Source organism: Bufo gargarizans, chromosome 3 (genome assembly GCF_014858855.1).
Source record: "Bufo gargarizans isolate SCDJY-AF-19 chromosome 3, ASM1485885v1, whole genome shotgun sequence".
Taxonomy (NCBI): Eukaryota; Metazoa; Chordata; class Amphibia; order Anura; family Bufonidae; genus Bufo; species Bufo gargarizans.
In genome coordinates, this window is record NC_058082.1 from 56548795 (window position 1) to 56569234 (window position 20440).

The window sequence follows — 20440 nt, forward strand, 5'->3', positions numbered from 1 at the left end:
ATTGTTTTTTGAGTTTTCTTTCTACGGTGTTCACCATCTGTTAAATTACACATTAGCTACATTTATATTTGACTACTTTTGCACAATAACCTCCCTCTTTTTTTAATCATTTGTATTGGTGTCATCATAACTTTTTTACTTTTCACTGTTGATGTTGCTCTATGAGGAGTTGTAGTTCTCATTGGCACCATTATTGGGTACATAGGACTTAAATGATCTTCTTTTTTGAGAGTCGGGTGCGGAAAAACCAGCAGTTCTTCCCTTGTTTTAATTTGGTTTACCGTATGAATAAATAAAGCATTCAATTCATTTCATGGGATTACAGAGCTGTGCTGTTTTTTCTTCCATAACAAGATATCCCAAAAATGTTAGCTTTTTTTTTCTTCTGATTTTTCGAATTTCCTTTGTATTTTGTTTACTTTTTATTCAAAAATTGTTAGACCTGGCTACGGCTAGTTTCACCGTACATAGGTTTTAATCCGTCCAATTCTTAGCACATTATAGTTTGTTGGACTGGCCGGCATTCAGGTAATGAGAGAGCTCCAGCAGGTGTTCTCTTCCAGAAAAGCCTGCTAAAGCTCTCGAATGCTAGTGTAAAGCTAACCATAGATGGCATTCATGTCAACCCATCAGTACCCCATGATCGCACTGATGGGGAGACAGAAGGAGACCCTTCCTTTGTCTAACTACTTAGAAGCCATAGTCTCTATTAGCTGCATCAGCTAAAGGTCCCCATACACATTCGTGTATTGTCAGCTGAGCCCACCGAGAACTGCACGTGATTGTTGGTGTTTTTGATGTCTGCAAATTGCACATCCACAAAACATGGATACCGGCCTTGTTCCGCATTTGTGGAACGGAACGTCCTGCCCTCTATAGAACTGTCCTTGTCCAGGCCTTGATTGGTCAGAAATGGAGTCTGAGACATTGTATGTTGAGCTTAGTTTCAACATATGATGGGTCAGAAAAGACTATTGTTGGAAATATTGTATCCTGAGGCCATTGTATCTTGAGGGGTCACTGTACTAGTTCCATTCCCAAAGGCTGCAGGGAATAGATGATGGGTAGGGTGTCGGAACCCCACCAATCTGATATCCTGATCATGGAAAACCTTTTTAAAGAAATAATGCTTCTTGCAATTTTGGTTAATAAGCTCCCTTGCTAAAAGAAAATCATCCAAAAGTCTTCCAAGTGGCATCTGTTTTAAATGTGATAGGGCACATTTTGCTGACAGGGTCCACCCATCCTCTTTGCACTGTGCAATGTTATTAGGTTCATTTTGCACATAAACTGTAGCTGCCACTCCTCAAACTAAAATCCCAACAGTGAAACCTTCTGCCTTCAAGGGGGCTGTGAAAACCATACAACCGCTTAGGTTTTTCTACCCAAGGTACTAACAGAATATAGCTGAAATATGCCCAGGAGCTATGTAGGTGATGTTCTACGCATATAGTAAGTGACAATACTCTCCCCCTGCCATGTCTACTTACTTCTCCACCATGTTTTTGCTCTTGAGGATGTGGTGGAGTTCGGCTGAGGTCTGTGGTCCCTGCAGTTTTTGTCCGTTCAGCATTTCTTGCTCCAGCTGCTCTATAGACTGGAATAGAAGAAGTGATCTCTTAGGTTTTTACTGCCAGAGAGCAACATACAACCATAGGTTTAAGAAACATAGAGATAAAGGGGGTCATTTATTAGGCTGAAATACACCTAAATTAGGTGCAGATGGCGGCACAACGGTTACTTATGCCGCTATCTGCGACTTCACCCTGCTCATGCCAGGTCTAAAAAAGTGGGTGTGGCGTGGGCACAGGGGATGGACTGGCAGGTCCGTCTGATTCAACATTTTCTACACCTGGTTTAGGTGTAGAAGATGGTCTAAATGTAAGACAGCTCGGAAGTTGTCTTACATTTAAAACTGGCGCTGAAAGCGCCGAAGTTATGGAGAGAACGGTGCCTCTTCATAACTCCAGTGGATCCACTGCCAGCTATGGTCTTAATAAATAAAACGCAAGTCTTAATAAATGTGCCCCAAAGTTTCTATTAAAACAACAGATACCAAGAATTGGAGAAACAATAGAGAATTGGCAGAGCTGGACAAGCTCTTTATGAAGCCCAAGAAACACATGCCAAATGTGCCAGCCACAGTGCCTCCTTAACCGGGACAGCCACATTGCTCCCACAAATGCTATGCCACAGTATACTCGCTTGGTCCCATAATCTTCAGTCCAAGGATGCAGAAATGTACATGTAAGGCTACTTTCACATCTGCACTTTCCCTTTCCACTATTGAGATCCGTCATAGGACCTGAATAGTGGGGAGAAAACGCTTCAGTTTTGTCAATGGGGACAAAACTGAATGCACCAGAATGCATTCCGTTCCGTTTGGTGGTGTCCCCATCGCAGACAGAATAATGCTGCGAGCAAGACGGATCCGTCCTGACTCACAATGTAAGTCATTGGGGATAGATCCGTTTTCTCAGACACAATAGAAAACACATCCTTCCCCCATTAACTTTCAATGGAGTCCATGACGGACCCGTCTTGGCTATTTTAGAGATAATACAACCGGATCCGTTCATAATGGTTGCCAAGTGTTGTATTATCATGACAGAAGCGTTTTTGCTGATCTATGACGGATCCAGCAAAAACACTGGTGTGATAGTAGCCTAAGCAGCCACCCAAGGATCATCAGATGTAACTTACTGCTCCTGGATTGATCTCTATGACCAGGAAAGGAAAGAGGATGGCGACTGTTTTACTAAGAGATGCTGCATTTTTCTGTATGATCAGCAGTATTCCTTTTCACAGCCAGTTGGTACAGTCCCAACGACTTTGGGCATAAAGAGTGGTGAAGCAAGTGATAAAACTCCCACCTTGAAGAAGAAACTTTGTTTTGATGCTAAACCCTGCCTAGACCTACTGCATACTACTTTGACCAAAATGTTGTAATAGACCTAGTCGGCCTGAGCCTATAGGCAGCTCTGGAGGAGGGATGTCTGCCCCTGGCTGGGGGAATGAGAGAAGGTCATCCAAGAAGGGAAATGGGCACTTGCAGAGGGCACTAGTTGGGGTGCACTGCAATGTTCTGTTTTATTTTGTAAAAGCGCATTAACCAGTAGACGAATACTGACAAATATGTCAGGACATAACTAAATGACAAAGACAACTTGTGCCTTCAAGTTCTGAGACATAAATTCCAAAATGAGAACTTTCTTATGATTTGTCTCCTTGAATACTCAAAGGGGTTGTCTCACTTCAGTAAGTGGCATTTATCATGTAGAGAAAGTTCATACAAGCCACTTACTAATGTATTGTGATTGTCCATATTACTTCCTTTGCTGGCTGGATTGATTTTTCCATCACATTATACACTGTTCGTTTCCATGGTTACAGACCACCCTGCAATCCATCAGTGGTGGTCGTGCTTGCACAATATAGGAAAAAACACTAGCCTATGTGTGCTCCTATGGTCCCGGCCACCAGAGAGGCTGAAGCTTTCTCCTATAGTGTGGAAGCACGACCACCACTGATGGATTGCAGGGTGGTCTGTAACCATGGAAACGAGCAGTGTATAATGTGATGGAAAAATGAATCCAGCCAGCAAAGGAGCCAATATGGACAATCACAATACATTAGTAAGTGGCTTCTATTAACTTTCTATACATGATAAATACCACTTGCTGAAGTGAGACAACCCCTTTAAGACATGGCCTTTTTTCTTTTCCTCCTGACTATTAAAGCCCAACATGCCACATATGACTCCTGGATCCCATTGTGCCACTGTGGCCACCTAGGTTGTATACATATGTATGTTAGCAGTTCAAGGAATTAACTGAGATGAATGCACTAAGCTGAAAGGTCTATACTGTTCATTTCATATTTAGGCTACTTTCACACTGGCGTTTTGGTTTCCGTTTGTGAGATCCGTTCAGGGCTCTCACAAGCGGTCCAAAATGCATCAGTCCAAAAAGGATCTGCTCAGAATGCCTCAGTTTGCCTCCGTTCAGTCACCATTCCGCTTTGGAGGCGGACACCAAAATGCTGCCTGCAGCGTTTTGGTGTCCGTCTGACGAAACTGAGCGAAACGTTTTCTATGATACAATCTGGCACAATAGAAAATGGATCCGTCCTCCATTGACTTTCAATGGTGTTCAAGACTGATCCGTCTTGGCTATGCTAAAGGGTTTCTGTCACCAGATTTAACCCTATGAAGCTAGCTGAGGGTGTTGTTCCTGCTTCTAGAGGCTCCGTTCTCCCACCTTTGTCGCCTCCCTCCAAGTCCTGATTGACAGGGCCAGGCAGCGCTCGCATCCGTCTGCCAACCCCGTTCTCTGGTAAAATCTCGCTGTGTTTAGCATTCGGCGCAGGAGTGGTGAGGGAAAGACACTCGCAGGCTGCCAGCTTCCTCACAGCGCCTGCGCCGAATACTGAACAGCGCGAGATTTCACCATGTAATCTGTCTTTTTGTGTAATCCCAAACAGACTCGATAATTTTGAGGTCAGGGCTTTGTGGGTCCATACCATCACTTTCAGGACTCCTTCTTTACACTGAAAATAGTTCTGAGGGAGCAATCACAAGACCGTATCCGTTTTGCGGATTTTCAAAACACAGACACCGGCCATGTGCATACAGTCTGTGGGGCCTATTGTAGAACTGCCTATTCTTGTCCACAAAATGGACAAGAACAGGACATGTTCTATAATTTGAGGAACGGCCGCACGGATGCGGACAGCACATGAATGCTCCTTTAATGACATTGGCTGTGTGTTTGGGGTCATTTTCCTGCTGCAGAACAAATTGGAGCCAAGCAGATGCCTCCCTGATGGTACTGGTTGATGGATAAGTACCTGCCTATATTTCTCAGCATTGAGGACACCATGAATACTAACCAAATCCCCAACTCCATTTCCTGAAATGCAGCCCCAAAGGAACCTCCGCCATGCTTCATTATTGTACTGCTCTCCAACCTTCTGTTACAGCCAAATATTTCAAATTCTGATTTATCAGTCCAGAGCACCTGCTGCCATGTTTCTGTACCCCAGTTCCTATGTTTTTGTGAATAGTTGAGTCTTTTTGCCTTGTTTACACATTGAAGGTATGGCTTTTTGGCTATAGTGGTTCCACAAAGACTACTTCTTACTTGTCTTCTCAGAACAGTAGATGGATATACCTGGGTCCCACTGGTTTCTGCCAGTTCTAAACTGATGGCACTGCTGGACATCTTCCAATTTCAAAAGGAAATAAGTAAGTCAACATGGTCAAGATGAATGTGTCCTCAATGCTGACAAATACAGGCAGATACTTATCCATTATGTAATGCCATTAGGGAGGCATCTAATTGGCTCAAAATTTATTCTGCAGCAGGACAACAAACTCAAAGACATAAGAACTATCTTCAACGCAAAGAACATGGACTCCTGGAAGTGATGATATGGCCTCACAGAGCCCTGATCTCAACATCGAGTCTGTCTGGGATTACATGAAGAGACAGGATTTCAGCAAGCCTACATGCACAGAAGATCTGTGGTTAGTTCTCCAAATGTTTGGAACAACATGCAAGTGTACCTAGAAGAATTTAAGCTAGAAAACTGGTGGTCACATCAAAGATATCTAAATTTCTCCTTTGTCATTTTTTCACACCTACCTAAAACTTTTGCACGATAATGTATCTGTATAAATTATCTGTACACTACAACCAAGATATTTTGAGATCCAGCTTTTAATGAGAAAATGTATAAACTGAATTCATAAACATATTTTTAAGAAGAAATCTTATTAAATCATAACTATACCATATATGTATAGTCCATAAAAGAAAGAAATTACACACACACATATATATATATATATATATATATATATTATTTATTTTATTTATGTTAATTATTTATACTTATTGTATAAAAAGGTAATTGAATGAAGTAATGCACAATGATGTCATAACCCTTTCATCATTGTAATATGTTCTATAATCAATAGATTGAACCACTTTATAACATATGGCCTATGGAAAAATGATGAGAACATCCAAAATCCTCTCTATGCTTTCAAATGAAATCAGAGAAAAGATCAGTAGGACCCTAGGCACCTCTATGGGAGCACCATTACAGCTCCGTACAAAATGGAGACCTAATACAGCCATGAGGCCTTAAGGCTGCCATACATATCCAATAGCTGTCAGCCAAATGTTATGTCTCCCAACTCCACCATATACATACACATTCAGTTCAAGAATTTGGCAATGGGTGGTGTCGTTTCAATTTTTTCCTCAGGCAGCAGGAGGGCTATGTGCTCCCCTGCCCCTGGCCACAGAGCACTGAGGGATGGGGGGCTCAAGCTGACCTCTTGCACAAGGGCCTATGAGCCTTTCGCTATGCCCCTGTAACCTACTCTATATAAGACTGCTGGAAGGATTCTTAAGAATGGTCAAGGAAAACTTAAAACTTTTATGTGAACTTTCATCTAATTTCCTAGACAACTAACAATTTCACAACCTCGTGCACAATGTAGAAATGAAATAAGTCATATAATACAGATACAATGTCATAGTTTTACAATCAAATAGAATCAAAGTTCATGCTTATCATCAGATCATGTTCTACATTAATCAGGAGATTTTATTGCGCTTTAAAGGGGTTATCCAGGAATTTGATACTAATGGCCCATCCTTAAGATAGGTAATCAATATCAGATTGGTGGGGGTTCAACTCCCGACACTTTGCCGATCAGCTGTGTGAAGAAGCCGCTGCGCTCTCCAGAGCTCTGATGACTGCTGGGGCTTCTCACAGCTTACCAAGCACAGCGCCATACATTGTATAGTGGATGTGTTTAGTATTGCAGCTCAGCTTCATACATTTGAAAGGTACTGAGCTGCACATAGGCCACAGGACCAATGTACAGTGATGTCGCTAGGAAGAGGCCTAAGCACTCAAGGAGATCCACGGCCTGTTCCAACAGTTGATCAGAATGGGCTATTGGGAGTCAGACCCCTGATGATCTGATATTGATGACCTATCCTGAGGACAGGCCATCAATATCAAACTCTCAGTTAAGCCCTTTAAAGGGGTTGACCAGTTTCAGGAGGAATCCAGACATCACATGGGATCTGCCTGCAATAAAAAAGTGATCATTACTTACCTGGCAGATCCCGCAAACACTGCTCCAATTGTCCTGGCTGGGATCTGTCAACCCGGCTGCAGTAGTGATGTCATGTTGACAACATGTGACTGCTGCAGCCAATCACTGGCCTTCGAGGTGCACCGAAGAGTGACTCGTTGTCGACGTGACATCACCGCTGCAGCTGTGTAAACAGTTCCCAGCTGGGATAACCAAAGCGGTGGTGCAGGATCTGCCAGGTAAGTACATTTCATTACTTCTTTATTGCAGGCGGATGACCTGTATTATCTGGCTGCTCCTGACATCGGACAACTCCTTTAACCAGGGGCGTTGCTAGGTCAAAATATTCGGGGCCTGGGGCACCTGATGTTTTGTCACAGGCCCCGAATGTACTGCCTGCCTGTTAGATATAACTGTATTGCCGTCCTCAGAACAGCAATACAATTTAATCTAATGCACTGCAAGAGCTGAAGGACCTGTGATGACATCACAGATCATGTGATTAGTTTGAAATGCAGTAGCTGAAAAGGACCTGGGATGATGTCACTATCATGCTCAGCAGTGAAGAGAAGTCCTGGGAAGAGGCTGAGGTGATGTCTGCTACATGAGGAGAGGTAAGTGAAGGGGTAGATTACTCAGTGTGAGAAGCAGAACAATGTTGGGAGTTGTAGTTATTTAACTGGGACTGTATGTTAGGGCTGAAGGGAGGGAAGTTATTTACATGGGGCAGTGAGGTGGAGTGATATTAATTACATTGGACTGAAATTTGGAAGTGGCTGGGGTAGGGTAATGTTATTTACATGGGACTGTATGTTGAGGGGTAATGTTATTTATATGGGACTGCATGTTGTAAGGCAGCTGTGGGAGGGAGTGATATTATTTACATGGGATTGAATGTTAAGGGGTAATGTTATTTACATGGGACTGTATGTTTAAGGTTTCTGGGGGAGGGAGTGATGTTATTTATATGAGACTGAATATTGACGAGGTGATGTTATTTACATGGGACTGTATGTTGAAGGCGGCTAGGGAGGGGGTGATGTTATTTACATGGGACTGTATATTGGAAGGGGCAGGAGAGATGGTGTGGTGTTTTTTACATGGGACTGTATTTTAGAGGGGGCTGTAGATAGAGAGGGATGTTATTTACATGGGACTGTATATTGGAGGGGGCTGGAGAAATGGCGTGATGGTATTTATATGGGACTCTATGGCGGAGGGAGGGAAATAGTGTTATTTACATGGGACTGTATGGCGGAGGTGCTGAGGAATTATAATTTCTGAGGACACTAAACTGAGAAATATAACTACAGGGGGCACTGCTGACGGCATTATAAATACTTGGGGAGCTTCAGGGCGAGCATTATAACATTAGGGGTCGATATAAATACCGGGCGCTGTAGGGGCATTTTAAATCCAGAAGACATTAGGCGTTCTTATTACTACTGGGGGCTCTATAGGAGGGACTTCTAGATCCGCCTTATTTCTACTAAGAGCACTGTGGGGGTCCTTATTACTACTGAAGGTCTGTAGAGAGCTTTATTACCACTGGGGGGACAATAAGGAGGCCTCATTTCTACTGGGGGCTCTGTGAGGGTATTATTAATACTGGAGGGCTCTTCTACTAATGGAGGCACTCTTTGGGAGTGTTATCGTTGGGTGCACTGTAGGGGGCAGTATTACTAACGAGGGCATTCTAGAAGGGAATTACTATTGGTGGGACTATGAGGAGTACTGTTACTATGGGGTGCACTCATTTTTTGTGTCACACTCTGCAGAGACGAGGCGGCTGAGAGAAGTTGTCCAGACCTGGACCGAATGGAGAAGATGATGACACAGAAGATTTACATCGGAGGAGACGTCACCTGGGAGGCCCTGGATGTCAGAGGTACATGCTGCTGTATAGCAAGTACAGCAAAATGTCTTCAGTGCTAGTGTTTGCTTGGGGGAAGGGGGGGGGGGGGTGCGGTTGTTCAACTTAGAGAACTGGGCCATATGCATTGGTGCTTGGGCCCTGGATCTTTTGAGGCCCTAGCAATGCCTCTCCCTTTAATTACTGGTGCTCATAAAGGGCTCAATACTGATTGGATGCAGTGGATTCAAAGTGAAACTGGCTTCATTGCAGATCTTGTGTTTTAGGAGCGTCAGATTATTTTTGTTTCTGTTCTATTAAAAGGAATTGTTTTAAGAGAACCCGTTATCAGTTTTTAAACCACCACACCACTTTTCTAAATGTATGCACATTTGACCTCAGTAAAACAGGGCATATACCCAGCTTAGAAGAGTCTGGCATCTTTACTGCAGTATGGTACAAGTGAGATATGCAGAGAAAGGGTTAGGTAAGCACTGAAGACATCGGACACTTGCTCTGTGGCATCTATGTGATCTGTGGCATCTCTATGTGTTCTGTGGCATCTCTATGTGTTTTGTGACATCTCTATGTGTTTTGTGACATCTCTGTGCGTTCTGTGACATCTCTATGTGTTTTGTGACAGCTATGTGCTCTGTAGCATCTCTATACGTTGGTTCTGTGGCATCTCTGAGTTCTGTGGCATCTCTATGTGTTCTGTGACATCTCTGTGCGTTCTGTGACATCTCTATGTGTTTTGTGACAGCTATGTGCTCTGTAGCATCTCTATACGTTGGTTCTGTGGCATCTCTGAGTTCTGTGGCATCTCTATGTGTTCTGTGACATCTCTGTGCCTTCTATGTCATCTCTGTGTGATCTGTAGCATCTCTATGCGTTCTGTGGCAGCTCTATGCAGGAGTTCTGTGGCATATTTATGAGTTCTGTGGCATCTCTATGTGTTCTGTGGTATCTATGCATTCTGTGGCATCTCTATGCAATCTGTGGCACCTCTGTGTGTTCTGTGGTATTTATGCATTCTGTGGCACCTCTATGTGATCTGTGGCATCCTCAACAGTTTAACACCAAGGAATCCACATGTTCTTACCTTTCCAGTGCGGGCAAATGCTTCACCAACTTTTCTATTCCTGCCTCCATAACATGTGGTGATCAGATCAGCCACGCCGCAGCTCTCGAGGAAAGTGGCCGATGTAACCGGTCCAGCACAAAACATTTTGGAAAAGGCAATCATCTCCATTAGCCCTAGGCGAATAACAGCAGCTTTTGTATTATCTCCAAAACCAAGTCCATCACAGAAGCCAGCTCCAACAGCGACAATGTTCTAGCAAGAGAGTAAAAGAATCATCAGTCATATCCCCAAGACAATATGTGTTCTCACCTCATCCGTACATGGACATGGCGGTGGTAGTCTACATAAGCAGCTCTCAGGAGGAACCATGTTCCACCTAGCAGTAAACTTGGTGACAACACCAGCACAGAGGAGCGGTCTATAGTGCTGCCATACGCTGTTTTGGAAGTGGGTACTGCAAACGTGCATAGTACCCGCCTCCAAAATAGCCTAGAGCAGCGCTGTAGACTGCTCATCTGGGCCGGTGACGTCACTGGGCTCACTGCTAGGTGGAAGTCTCAGCCTAGCATAGTGAGGAAAAACCTGGTGCGTTTCACTCGTTCATTGGGTGATTGGCGGCAGCTTTAGATGGACAGATTGTCATTAACGTTCGTTCCTGAAAATCTGCCAGATAATCTCAGAAAGTTAGTGTCTGGTCAATGTATGATCAGTGATTTGGCTCACAATCACTGATGGAAACCAGGATTGGAGCCCCCACAGACATAAGGTATAAAGGAAAGATCTGCTCCTGTTCTGTGTTGACCTGCACTTAGTTTTGTTTGAAGGTGGATTTAGACGGCCGTTGAACAGCAGATTGTCAGGAAAGAAGCATTTCTTTACGTTAGTCGGCTGCTCGTTCAGTGGGGGTGAAGCCCTGCATTTACATCACCTCCACAGTTTGAGGACAAGGGATTGCTATCGCTCGTCCTAATACAGCTGCATTGTTTCTAGGCACCACAATCTGCTGCCCAGAAACGATAATCTAGGTGTCTGCACGAACGACAGTTTAACCCGATGAATAAGCGTTTCGCTCATCGATTGGGTATTCGGCTGCACCTTTAGATGGGCAGATTGTCAGGAACGAGCGTTTGCAGGAACATGTATCCATCATAATCTGCCCGTTAATCTGCTTGAATCCACCTTGACAAATCACTGATGGGTATAACTGAGGCCGAATGCACACAGCCAAGAGCAGTCCGTGGAACCACGGGCTGGATTTCTGCTGAGATCAGGAGCGTACGGCGTCATTGGTTGCTATGACGCTGTGCGCTCCCTGCTGCCGCCACAATACAGTAATACACTGGTATGATTTATACCAGTATTACTATACTGCGGCAGCAGGAAGCGCACGGCGTCACAACAACCAATGACGCCGTACGCTCCTGATCTCAGCAGAAATCCAGCCCGTGGTTCCACGGACCGCTCACGGCCTGACTTTGTGAAAGGTACACTTTCTCTATAAAGGGGTCGTTTTCAGCAAACACGCTGATGGCATACACTAGAACATGCTACCACTGTCCACTCTGCAAGGCCATGGTGCTAGGAAAGCACTGATCACGGTGATTGGACCCGTGCCAATCCCACAATGGTGACATACCCCAGCGAGATGAAACAATGTCTATGCTGAGACATCCCCTTCACACAACAGAACAATAAAAATGAATAGTTAGTTACATTTGATGCAGTACAAAAAGGTATAAAACTGGTAAAAGCGGAATATAAATACACGTACAACCGTCAAAGGCACAACATAAGAGAGATTTAACTCTAGCAGCAGCTTTGAATACGTTATCTCGCAGCCTATTAGAACGGCACTTAATTTCTGTCCCGATACAGATACAGCTGTTCGCTGTCCTCTCCATCCACTGCTCAGCGGAGCAGAATGTTCTTCCTCTATTGTAATAAGCCTCATTACAGCAGATGGCAAGGTAGGGAAACAAAAACTATACAAGCCGAGTGTCTTCTAATGAAATCACATTAAATAAAATACAAATTAAACAGTAATTCAATCGCTCACACTTATTCAGCATTTACAAAACGTGTAATCTGTCCTTTTACTTCACGCAAAATGAAGTCAGGGACGTTTGACTGCGGCTGCACATGCGGCAGGAGCCCGACTGAATGCACCCCTGTGGCTGTGCACCCTGGACAGTGGTCTACCAGCTTGTAATGTCCTCTTCAAATGAGCTACATGGAAGTGCGTGGAGAAGAAGACACTTGTGGGGTCATTTATCAAACTGGTGTAAAGTAGAACTGGCATAGTTGCCCATAGCAACCTATCAGATTCTGCCTTTCATTTTGGACAGCTCCTTTGGAAAATGAAAGGTGGAATCTGATTAGTCGCTATGGGCAACCAAGCCAGTTCTACTTTGCACCAGTTTGATAAATGACCCCATTGATCTTTGTGGCAACTGCTTTTGTCACAATACCTCCTGTATCTGAGCAGGGGCATTAAAGAGGACCTGTCACCTCTCCTGACATGTCTGTTTAAGTAACTACTTGTGATCCTCATGTAATAACAATTCTGGAGCATCTGTTCTTATGACTCTATGATGTGCATTTCCTTTATTAATCCTGCTAGAAGTTATGAATGATTACTAGCAGATGGGAGTTACAATGTGAGGGGGTGTCCCTGACATTATCCAATCAGTGCTACCAGTATCAGACTATGCAGGGGCCCCCTCCCAACTGGCGACACCCATCTAGACCTTCATTGCTAACTGCTACCAATTCATTCATTAATTCTAGCAGGAATAATAAAGGAATGCTACACCATGGAGTCATAAGAATAGATGCTCCAGAATTGTTATTACATGGGGGTGTAAGTGCAAGTAGTTACTAAATCAGACATGTCAGCAGAAGTGACAGGTCCTTTTAAAAATGGTAGAACAGCAGGTCCATGTGCATTAACTCTGCAAGGCCACTTACTGTCTAATAATACATACCTGCTAAAAATGTTGCTAGTGAGGGTAGATGGGAAGAGAAGGGTTGTGCTCTCTGCTCTGTCCCTTGTGTGCCCTGTTGAGCTGGCACCAGACTGTAAGAGGCGGACAGATGTCTGAAAGGCCAAAACCACCACAAACATGTACAACCATAGTATAGTTGTAGAATAACTCCAACCATTGACACTAATGGCATATCCATACTTTGCACCATGGTTGATAGATGAAGAACTAAATTCTCCACTCCTAACTATCAGGAGAACGGGGTCATGGGACCTCCTCTACACAAAGAATGTGGGGCACAAAAAGGATGTGAGTGATGGGTCAGAAGGTGCGTTGGCTGTTTCTGCAACACCCACAGACTCAATGGTGAAAGCAGCTTGGGGTCTCCTAATTACTTACCCCGTCTTGACCGATTTGCTTGACAAATAAGGGGACCTTTACCGATTAGGCCAGGGGTGCACAACCTTTTTTGGTCTGGGGGCCGCATTGTTACATCGCACTATTTCAAGGGGCCGCAAAAAAAAAAAAATGTGAATCAGCGCTTGTTTGCATCGGTCTATTACTCAGGCTAATGCAAAGTGACTGGGGAGGAATGATCACTACCACAGTCATTCCTACCTCATTCACTTCTATCTATTATTGGCAGCACATTCCTGATTACACGGTGAGATGTGCTGACGATAACTGTACATCTTTCATCCTGATAAAATATGCAAATCAGCCGACAAACGAGCGATTCCTTGTTTATCGGCTGATCAGCGGCACCATTAGACTCTATTCACACGTCCGCAATTTCGTTCCGCATTCTGCGGAACGGAATTGCGGACCCATTCATTCCTATGGGGCAGCACGATATGCTGCCCGGACACGGAATTGCGTACCCGTACTTCCGGGTCAGCAATTCCGATCCCGAAAAAAAATAGAACATGTCCTATTCTTGTCTGCAATTGACAAAAATAGGCATATTCTATAGTGCCTGCAATGTACGGTCCTCAAAATGCGGAACGCACATTGCCGCTGTCCGTGTTTTGCGGCTCCGTGGATCCGCAAAACACGTTGCGGACGTGTGAATGGAGCCTTATACCGGCCAGATATCAGGAATGAGCGTTCCTATATACACTTGTTCCCAGCAATTGTCCAGAATATCGTGCCGTGTAACAGGGGCTGCAGCATGGCCCTGAAACAGAAGATTCATACTTTCCTGCTCCCACTGTCTCCATCTTCTGGTTCCGGAGCTGTTCACACCCGGCTGGCTATTGGCATAGTCACTTGTACCTCTCCAGCCAATGACTGGCTTCAGCGGTGATGTGGCCACAAGCAGCGTTTCACAGCTGAAGCCAGTCATTTCCTGCCCCGAGGTGCTCCGGGCCCGGAAGATGGAGACAGTGAGAGCAGCACGGACGAGGAAAGTAGGAATCTTCTGTCGGAGGCCATGCTGCAGGAACTTGTTAAAAATCATTTTAACTAGAAAACTCCTTTAAGTGGCGAAGTTTCCTTCCTGCCTCCTATTCCTTCACTGCAGAGGACAGTGCTCACTGGTTATTACCACCTTCTGCAACCCCAGATATACTGTAGGTGCCCTGCAATAACCAGTAAGCACTTTCCCTGAGGGCTCGCGCACACGGACATTGTTTTAGGGTCCATTCAGACGTCCGTTCAATGGTCTGCACCCGTTCTGCAATTGTGCGGAACGGGTCCGGATCCATTACCGTATTTTTCACCCTATAAGACGCATTTTTCCCCCTTAAAAGTAGGGGGGGAAATAGCAGTGCGTCTTATGGGGGCGAATGCTGCGACCGTCTGGTGAATATGCTGAGAGGGAGGAGGGGCTGGGGGCCGGCGTCTGTTTCTGTAATGGCAGCAGGGCCCGGTGCAGTCACTGTATTCTACTACACCGGGCCCCGCTCACTGTAGTATATGGTAATCATATCTAACTTGTGGCTATTGTTTAAAGTATTCCAATCCTCTTAAATCTAGCGCTGTACTACTTACTACTAACTTCTTGGCAGTCAGGAGGCCGGGCGCTCGTAGCGTAGCTAACTACGCTCACTGGGCCGCCCACTTTATGAAAGAAGCAGGCAGCGCAGTGAGCTACGCTACGAGCGCCCGGCCTCCTGACTGCCAAGAAGTTAGTTGTAAGTAGTACAGCGCTAGATTTAAGAGGATTGGAATACTTTAAACAATAGCCACAAGTTAGATATGATTACCGTATACTACAGAGAGCGGGCCCGGTGTAGTAGAATACAGTGACTGCACCGGGCCCAGATGCCGGCCCCCATTCACTACACAGGGACACTGTTATGGGGGATCTGTGGATGACACATAAGATGCTATATCTGTGTCATCCACAGATGCCCCCACAATGATCCCCCATAACAGTGCCATCCACATATGCCCCCATACCAGTGCAATCCACATATGCCCCCATAACAGTGCCATCCACATATGCCCCCATAACAGTGCCATCCACAGACCACCATTACGGTAGTTCAAAACCCACACCTTTTGGTTCAAAATATTTTTTTTCTTATTTTCCTCCTCAAAAACACGTCTTATGAGAATGTATGTCTTATAGGGCGAAAAATACGGTAATTTCCAATAGGGCCGGAAAAGATGCGGACAGCACACAGTGTGCTGTCCACATCCGCACTGTGGCCCCGAACTTCTGGTCCGCGGCTCCGCAAAGAAATAGAGCATGTCCTATTCTTGTCCGGAGCTGCAGACAAGAATAGGAAGTCCCTATATAGTGCCGGCGATTTGAGGTCCGAAAATGCAGAACGCATATTGCCGGTGTCAGTGTTTTGCGGATCCACAATTTGGGTACCGCAAAACACCTACGAACCTGTGAATGGCCCCTTAGTCTGCATCTGAGGCGCATTTTTTTTATGTGGCTTGGATCTGGACCCATTCACTATAACGGGGCCGCAAAAAATGTGGACATCACTCTATGTGCTGTCCGCATCTGTTACTCCGTTCTGCAAAATGCAGAACACACATAGCTGGTGTCCTGAGGCCAAAAGAAAAGGTTACGGTCGTGTGTATGAGGCCTTACTAGCTGGAATAGCACTTATTGGTTAACCCTTTAATGACCAAGCCTGAAAAGACCTTAATGACCAGTCACTTTTTTTGGGTTTAGCGCACATGGTTCAAACACTTGTAACATTTTTTATTTTTTGGACTACCAAAATAACTTTTGCAGCTTTTTATTACATAACACAGGGCTTTTTAATATATTTTTTTTAGTTTTAGTAGGGGAAAACTGTACTTCTTTTTTTTTTAACTCATTTTTATTTAAACTATAGCTCATTATTTAAATATGAAAACTATTATAATTAACTCCCTATATGTTTTGGATTGTTTTATTATACAATATGTATAGTTTAACATAAATGGGGTGATAATTGTAATGGTTTTGGTAATGGCGTATTTTTCTTTTATGTATTTTACTATTTTTTCTTTTTTGTAACTTATTTTGTAAAATATATTTCTGCTACAAAAAGATTTTATTTGGTATCACTTTTTTATTTTTTAAATATACACAAAAAAAAATTGCACTATTTCCACTGTAACTGGAGCGTCCAAAGGAGCCCCAGTTACAGGGAAAACCAGCCTGCTGAGGGGGGCTTTGTACAGGGCAGAGCTGGTGAGGTTCTGCTGTCCTCTGCCCCTGACATCCAGCGATCACGTGATCGTCGGGTCTAAACTGCACAGCGCGCCGCTCACCTGTGTGAGGTGAGGAGAAGGCAGGAGCTGTAACCCTGCAATTGTGCAGGGCTCCGGGCAGAAACACAGCTGATCGCAGGATCAGCTGTGTTTCTGCCCAGCCCAGCAGGACGGGGCCCGCAAGCCATGGCTCTGGGGGCAGCATGCAGCCTGCAGGTTGTGTACCCCTGGATTAGGCGTTCCAACTAGAGATGAGTGAAGCATTGGAAAATGCGATTCGGCTGCTCTGCCGAATTAAAAAAAAAAAATTGCTATGTGACGAATTACTTTGTCACGAAGTGCATATCTTTATAAGTAATGGGTGCAATGACAGGGAGCGGCGATTAATTTGCTCCCCGTTATTGTAATCCTCAGATGCCGCGTTCATAGCTAATCTCCGCATCTGATAGCAATAATACAGTGTAAAATGTAAAAAAACTAAATTACATCCTTCTTACCTCATCAATTTGCTTGCGACAGGCTGGCCGCCAGCATCTTGCTTAAGAATCTGGCGCAAAACCACGGGCGGCCCGTGATGACGTCAAATGTCACCGCGCACGGGTATTTTGTGCAAGTTCTTCAAGCAAGATGGCGGCGGCCAGCCTGCCGCAAGCAAATGGATGAGGTAAGTAGAATTTTTTTTTGTTTTTTCACACTATTTCAGGTAAAATCAATTTGCTACCACGAAGCACAAGGAAATTCGGATTGACTTCAATTCACTCAACACTAGTTCCAACAGTACAAAAAACAGCAACAAAAGATGTAAGTAATAAAACCTTCTACTCCAGCACTGATGCTCCGGTGTCCCTCCATATCAAAATTTTGATGGACACTTGTCTAAAATCTGTTGTTTGCATTGCAGATTACCATTCTATAGGGGAAATTTTTAATTAACCAACATTTTTTGTGAAATTGATAGTTCTGCAACATGTATAGGAAATATAGCGGCATTCCTGTAGGTACGCTAGTATGTGGGCACCTGGATAAGTATGGGACTATTATTTAAAGCATTATATGACAGTATTTTGTGGAAAAAGTAATTCCAGGTAAATTTTATGTTAATCTTTACCTCATGGGACATTTCTGTGTGTGCGGGTGTATTGATAGAAGGGGTTTAGAGGGGTTGTTCCACAGAAAAATATTCTACGGTTTTCAAACTAGCACTTGGATCTGAATACTTTTGTAATTGCATGTAATTAAAAATTTCTCAAAGCCACTGAGTTATTCAATAAAATGTATCTGTATAGCGCCACCTGCTGTTTGTTATTTTATCTGATTTCTCTGTCCTGCTCACTGAGACGGCCGCACATGCTCAGTTTCATCCTTCAACTGCTGTGACAGGGAGAGAATGGACACGCCCCCTGAGCTCCAGCAGAATGGACACGCCCCCTGAGCTCCAGCAGAATGGACACGCCCCCTGAGCTCCAGCAGAATGGACACGCCCCCTGAGCTCCAGCAGAAAAGATACTCCCCTTGAGAGACCTTCTTGATATCAAGAAGATATCTGGATACAGGTATAGGGCTGGTTTTAACTTTGTTAGGCCCCATTCAGACGACCATATGGCTTCCATGCAAGTGTTGCGGACCGCAAACAGCGGGTCCACAATACACGGGCACTGGCCGTGTGAACTCCGCGCTGTGGCGCAGACCCACTGACTTGAATGAGTCCGCGATCCGCAACATATGGCAACAGATAGGTCATATTCTATCTTTTGCGGTGAGGCGGCTTCCTATCTGTGCCTACGCACTCTAATAGATAGAACATATCCTATCTGTTGCAGATCGCGGACCCATTTAAGTCAATGGGTCCGCACCACAGCGCAGAGTTCACACGGCTGGTGCCCGTGTATTGCAGACCCGCTGTTTGCGGTCTGCAACAAGGGCACGGCGACCATATGGTTCTCTGAATGGGGCCTTAGAAAGAGACTGTCATGTACTATATGATATCTGATTTTATTTTTTACATTAATCATGGGATAAAACCTTCAAGACGCCATACAGATATAACTGTAGCCCGCTGTGCAGGCGTGTATATACTGTATATTCACGTAATAACTTTAAATCTTTGTGCTGTATAAGCGACTATTATAATCCTCTTATGTATTTCAGGTTTTTTACCCCCTCATCGCCATGCAACCGGCAATCAAACAGTATTGTAAATTAAAGTAGCTTCCAACAAATGTCCATTCTGACCGAGAACAAAGATTTCGAGTGAGATTGAAGTCGTATTAACTATTTGTTTAAACATTAACTAAATAAAGAACCATTGAAACTCCAGGCCTGGCAGCCACAGGACAAGCAGCAAGCGCCAAGCCAAAGTCAATAGATCCCAATTGCATAATAGCAAGTAAACAGCCCTGTGTGTGAGCAGAATCATTATCACTGGGTGTCCACCGGGTCTGCCCGCAGCCAGGACATCAACAGGACATGGGAAATTCGGCATTAGGAAGTCAGATCTGTGAACGTTTTGGAAAATATCATATTGGTAGCCCCCTAATACAGATCAGGGAGGGGAGTTCCAAGGATGACTTTGGGGTGTACCATTCCTGTATTATTCCTGCTAGAAGTTATGAATGAATTACTAGCAGTTTGCAGTGAAGGTCCAGATGGGTGTTACTGCAGTGATCAGCAGGGGGGTGCGTGGAGGCAGTTATGGCTTTGAGGGTATTGGTAAAGTGCAAGGCAGGAGGGCCGATGCAGAGGGCCGATTGATGCATGCTGGAGGCTGTGATAAATAAAGTCTTTCTTTACTGTAGTGAAGATGGGAGTAGTAGTACATATGGCAGTAAAAGGCACAGTTCCAAAAGGATACATATATCACAGTATGATCCTCTCTCAATAGCAGCATATAGGTGGCAACAATGATGGTCGTTGTAGTGCTCCCTGTCTCTCGCTAAGGACACTTTGCAGTTTCTCATCAGAACCAGAGGAATGGAGTTAGGTTTTTATTAACTCGTTCTGCAATTCCCAGACTGAGGGGTGCAGAAATTTAGATATGGGTGGCCAATCCGTCTGAAAGTATGGGGGAATGCTTTGGCAGTATTTCCCTCTCCACAGATGTGCACAATACTTGAGGGTTCTAGACCTTCTTAGATGTCTGGTCTCTTTCTTTCAGGGGTACTTTGGTAGCAGTGTTGCTTCATTTGCAGCTGTAGTCTCGGAGACAGAGAATTAGGCCTAGTCCATGCCGGAACTCTCAGCACACACATCTCTCCTATAGTTTCTCCTCAGACAAGACTACTCTAACTCCTAACCAGTGGGCGGAACCAGTCCATCTCCTGGCAACCTAAATATAGTAACCATTCGATCACTAATACATTGTCACTGCGTTCACACAAACACAATAAGTCACAACATTTAACAAGAACATTGCATTAACCCCTTAAGGCCCTATTTCACCTTAAGGACTTGGCCGTTTTTTTTTGCAAATCTGACCAGTGTCACTTTAAGTGCTGATAACTTTTAAACGCTTTGACTTATCCAGGCCGTTCTGAGATAGTTTTTTTGTCACATATTGTACTTCATGACACTGCTAAAATTGGGTCAAAAAAGTAAGAGATCAACTCCTCCCATATACCGATTGTAGTCGACGATACAATCGGGCTTGAGGACCGTTGCCGCAGTACCTCGCACAGAGACGGGGGTGGTGCTGTTACCGTGGATTGTGGACAGCATAAGGACATCCCTCTTGTCCTTATACC

The 20440-nt window shown here is 44.4% G+C and overlaps 1 protein-coding gene across 1 annotated transcript in view; it reads right to left on the reverse strand.

Moving 5' to 3' along the window:
- GPD1 (glycerol-3-phosphate dehydrogenase 1) overlaps positions 1–20440 on the reverse strand; it is a 70784-nt gene that overhangs the window by 4203 nt on the left and 46141 nt on the right. Inside the window, exons 6-7 of the mRNA XM_044284973.1 lie at positions 10072–10305; positions 1491–1597 (exon numbers count right to left, since the gene is read on the reverse strand). Of these exons, the coding sequence (XP_044140908.1) occupies positions 1491–1597; positions 10072–10305 (341 nt within the window). The remainder of the gene's footprint in view (positions 1–1490; positions 1598–10071; positions 10306–20440) is intronic.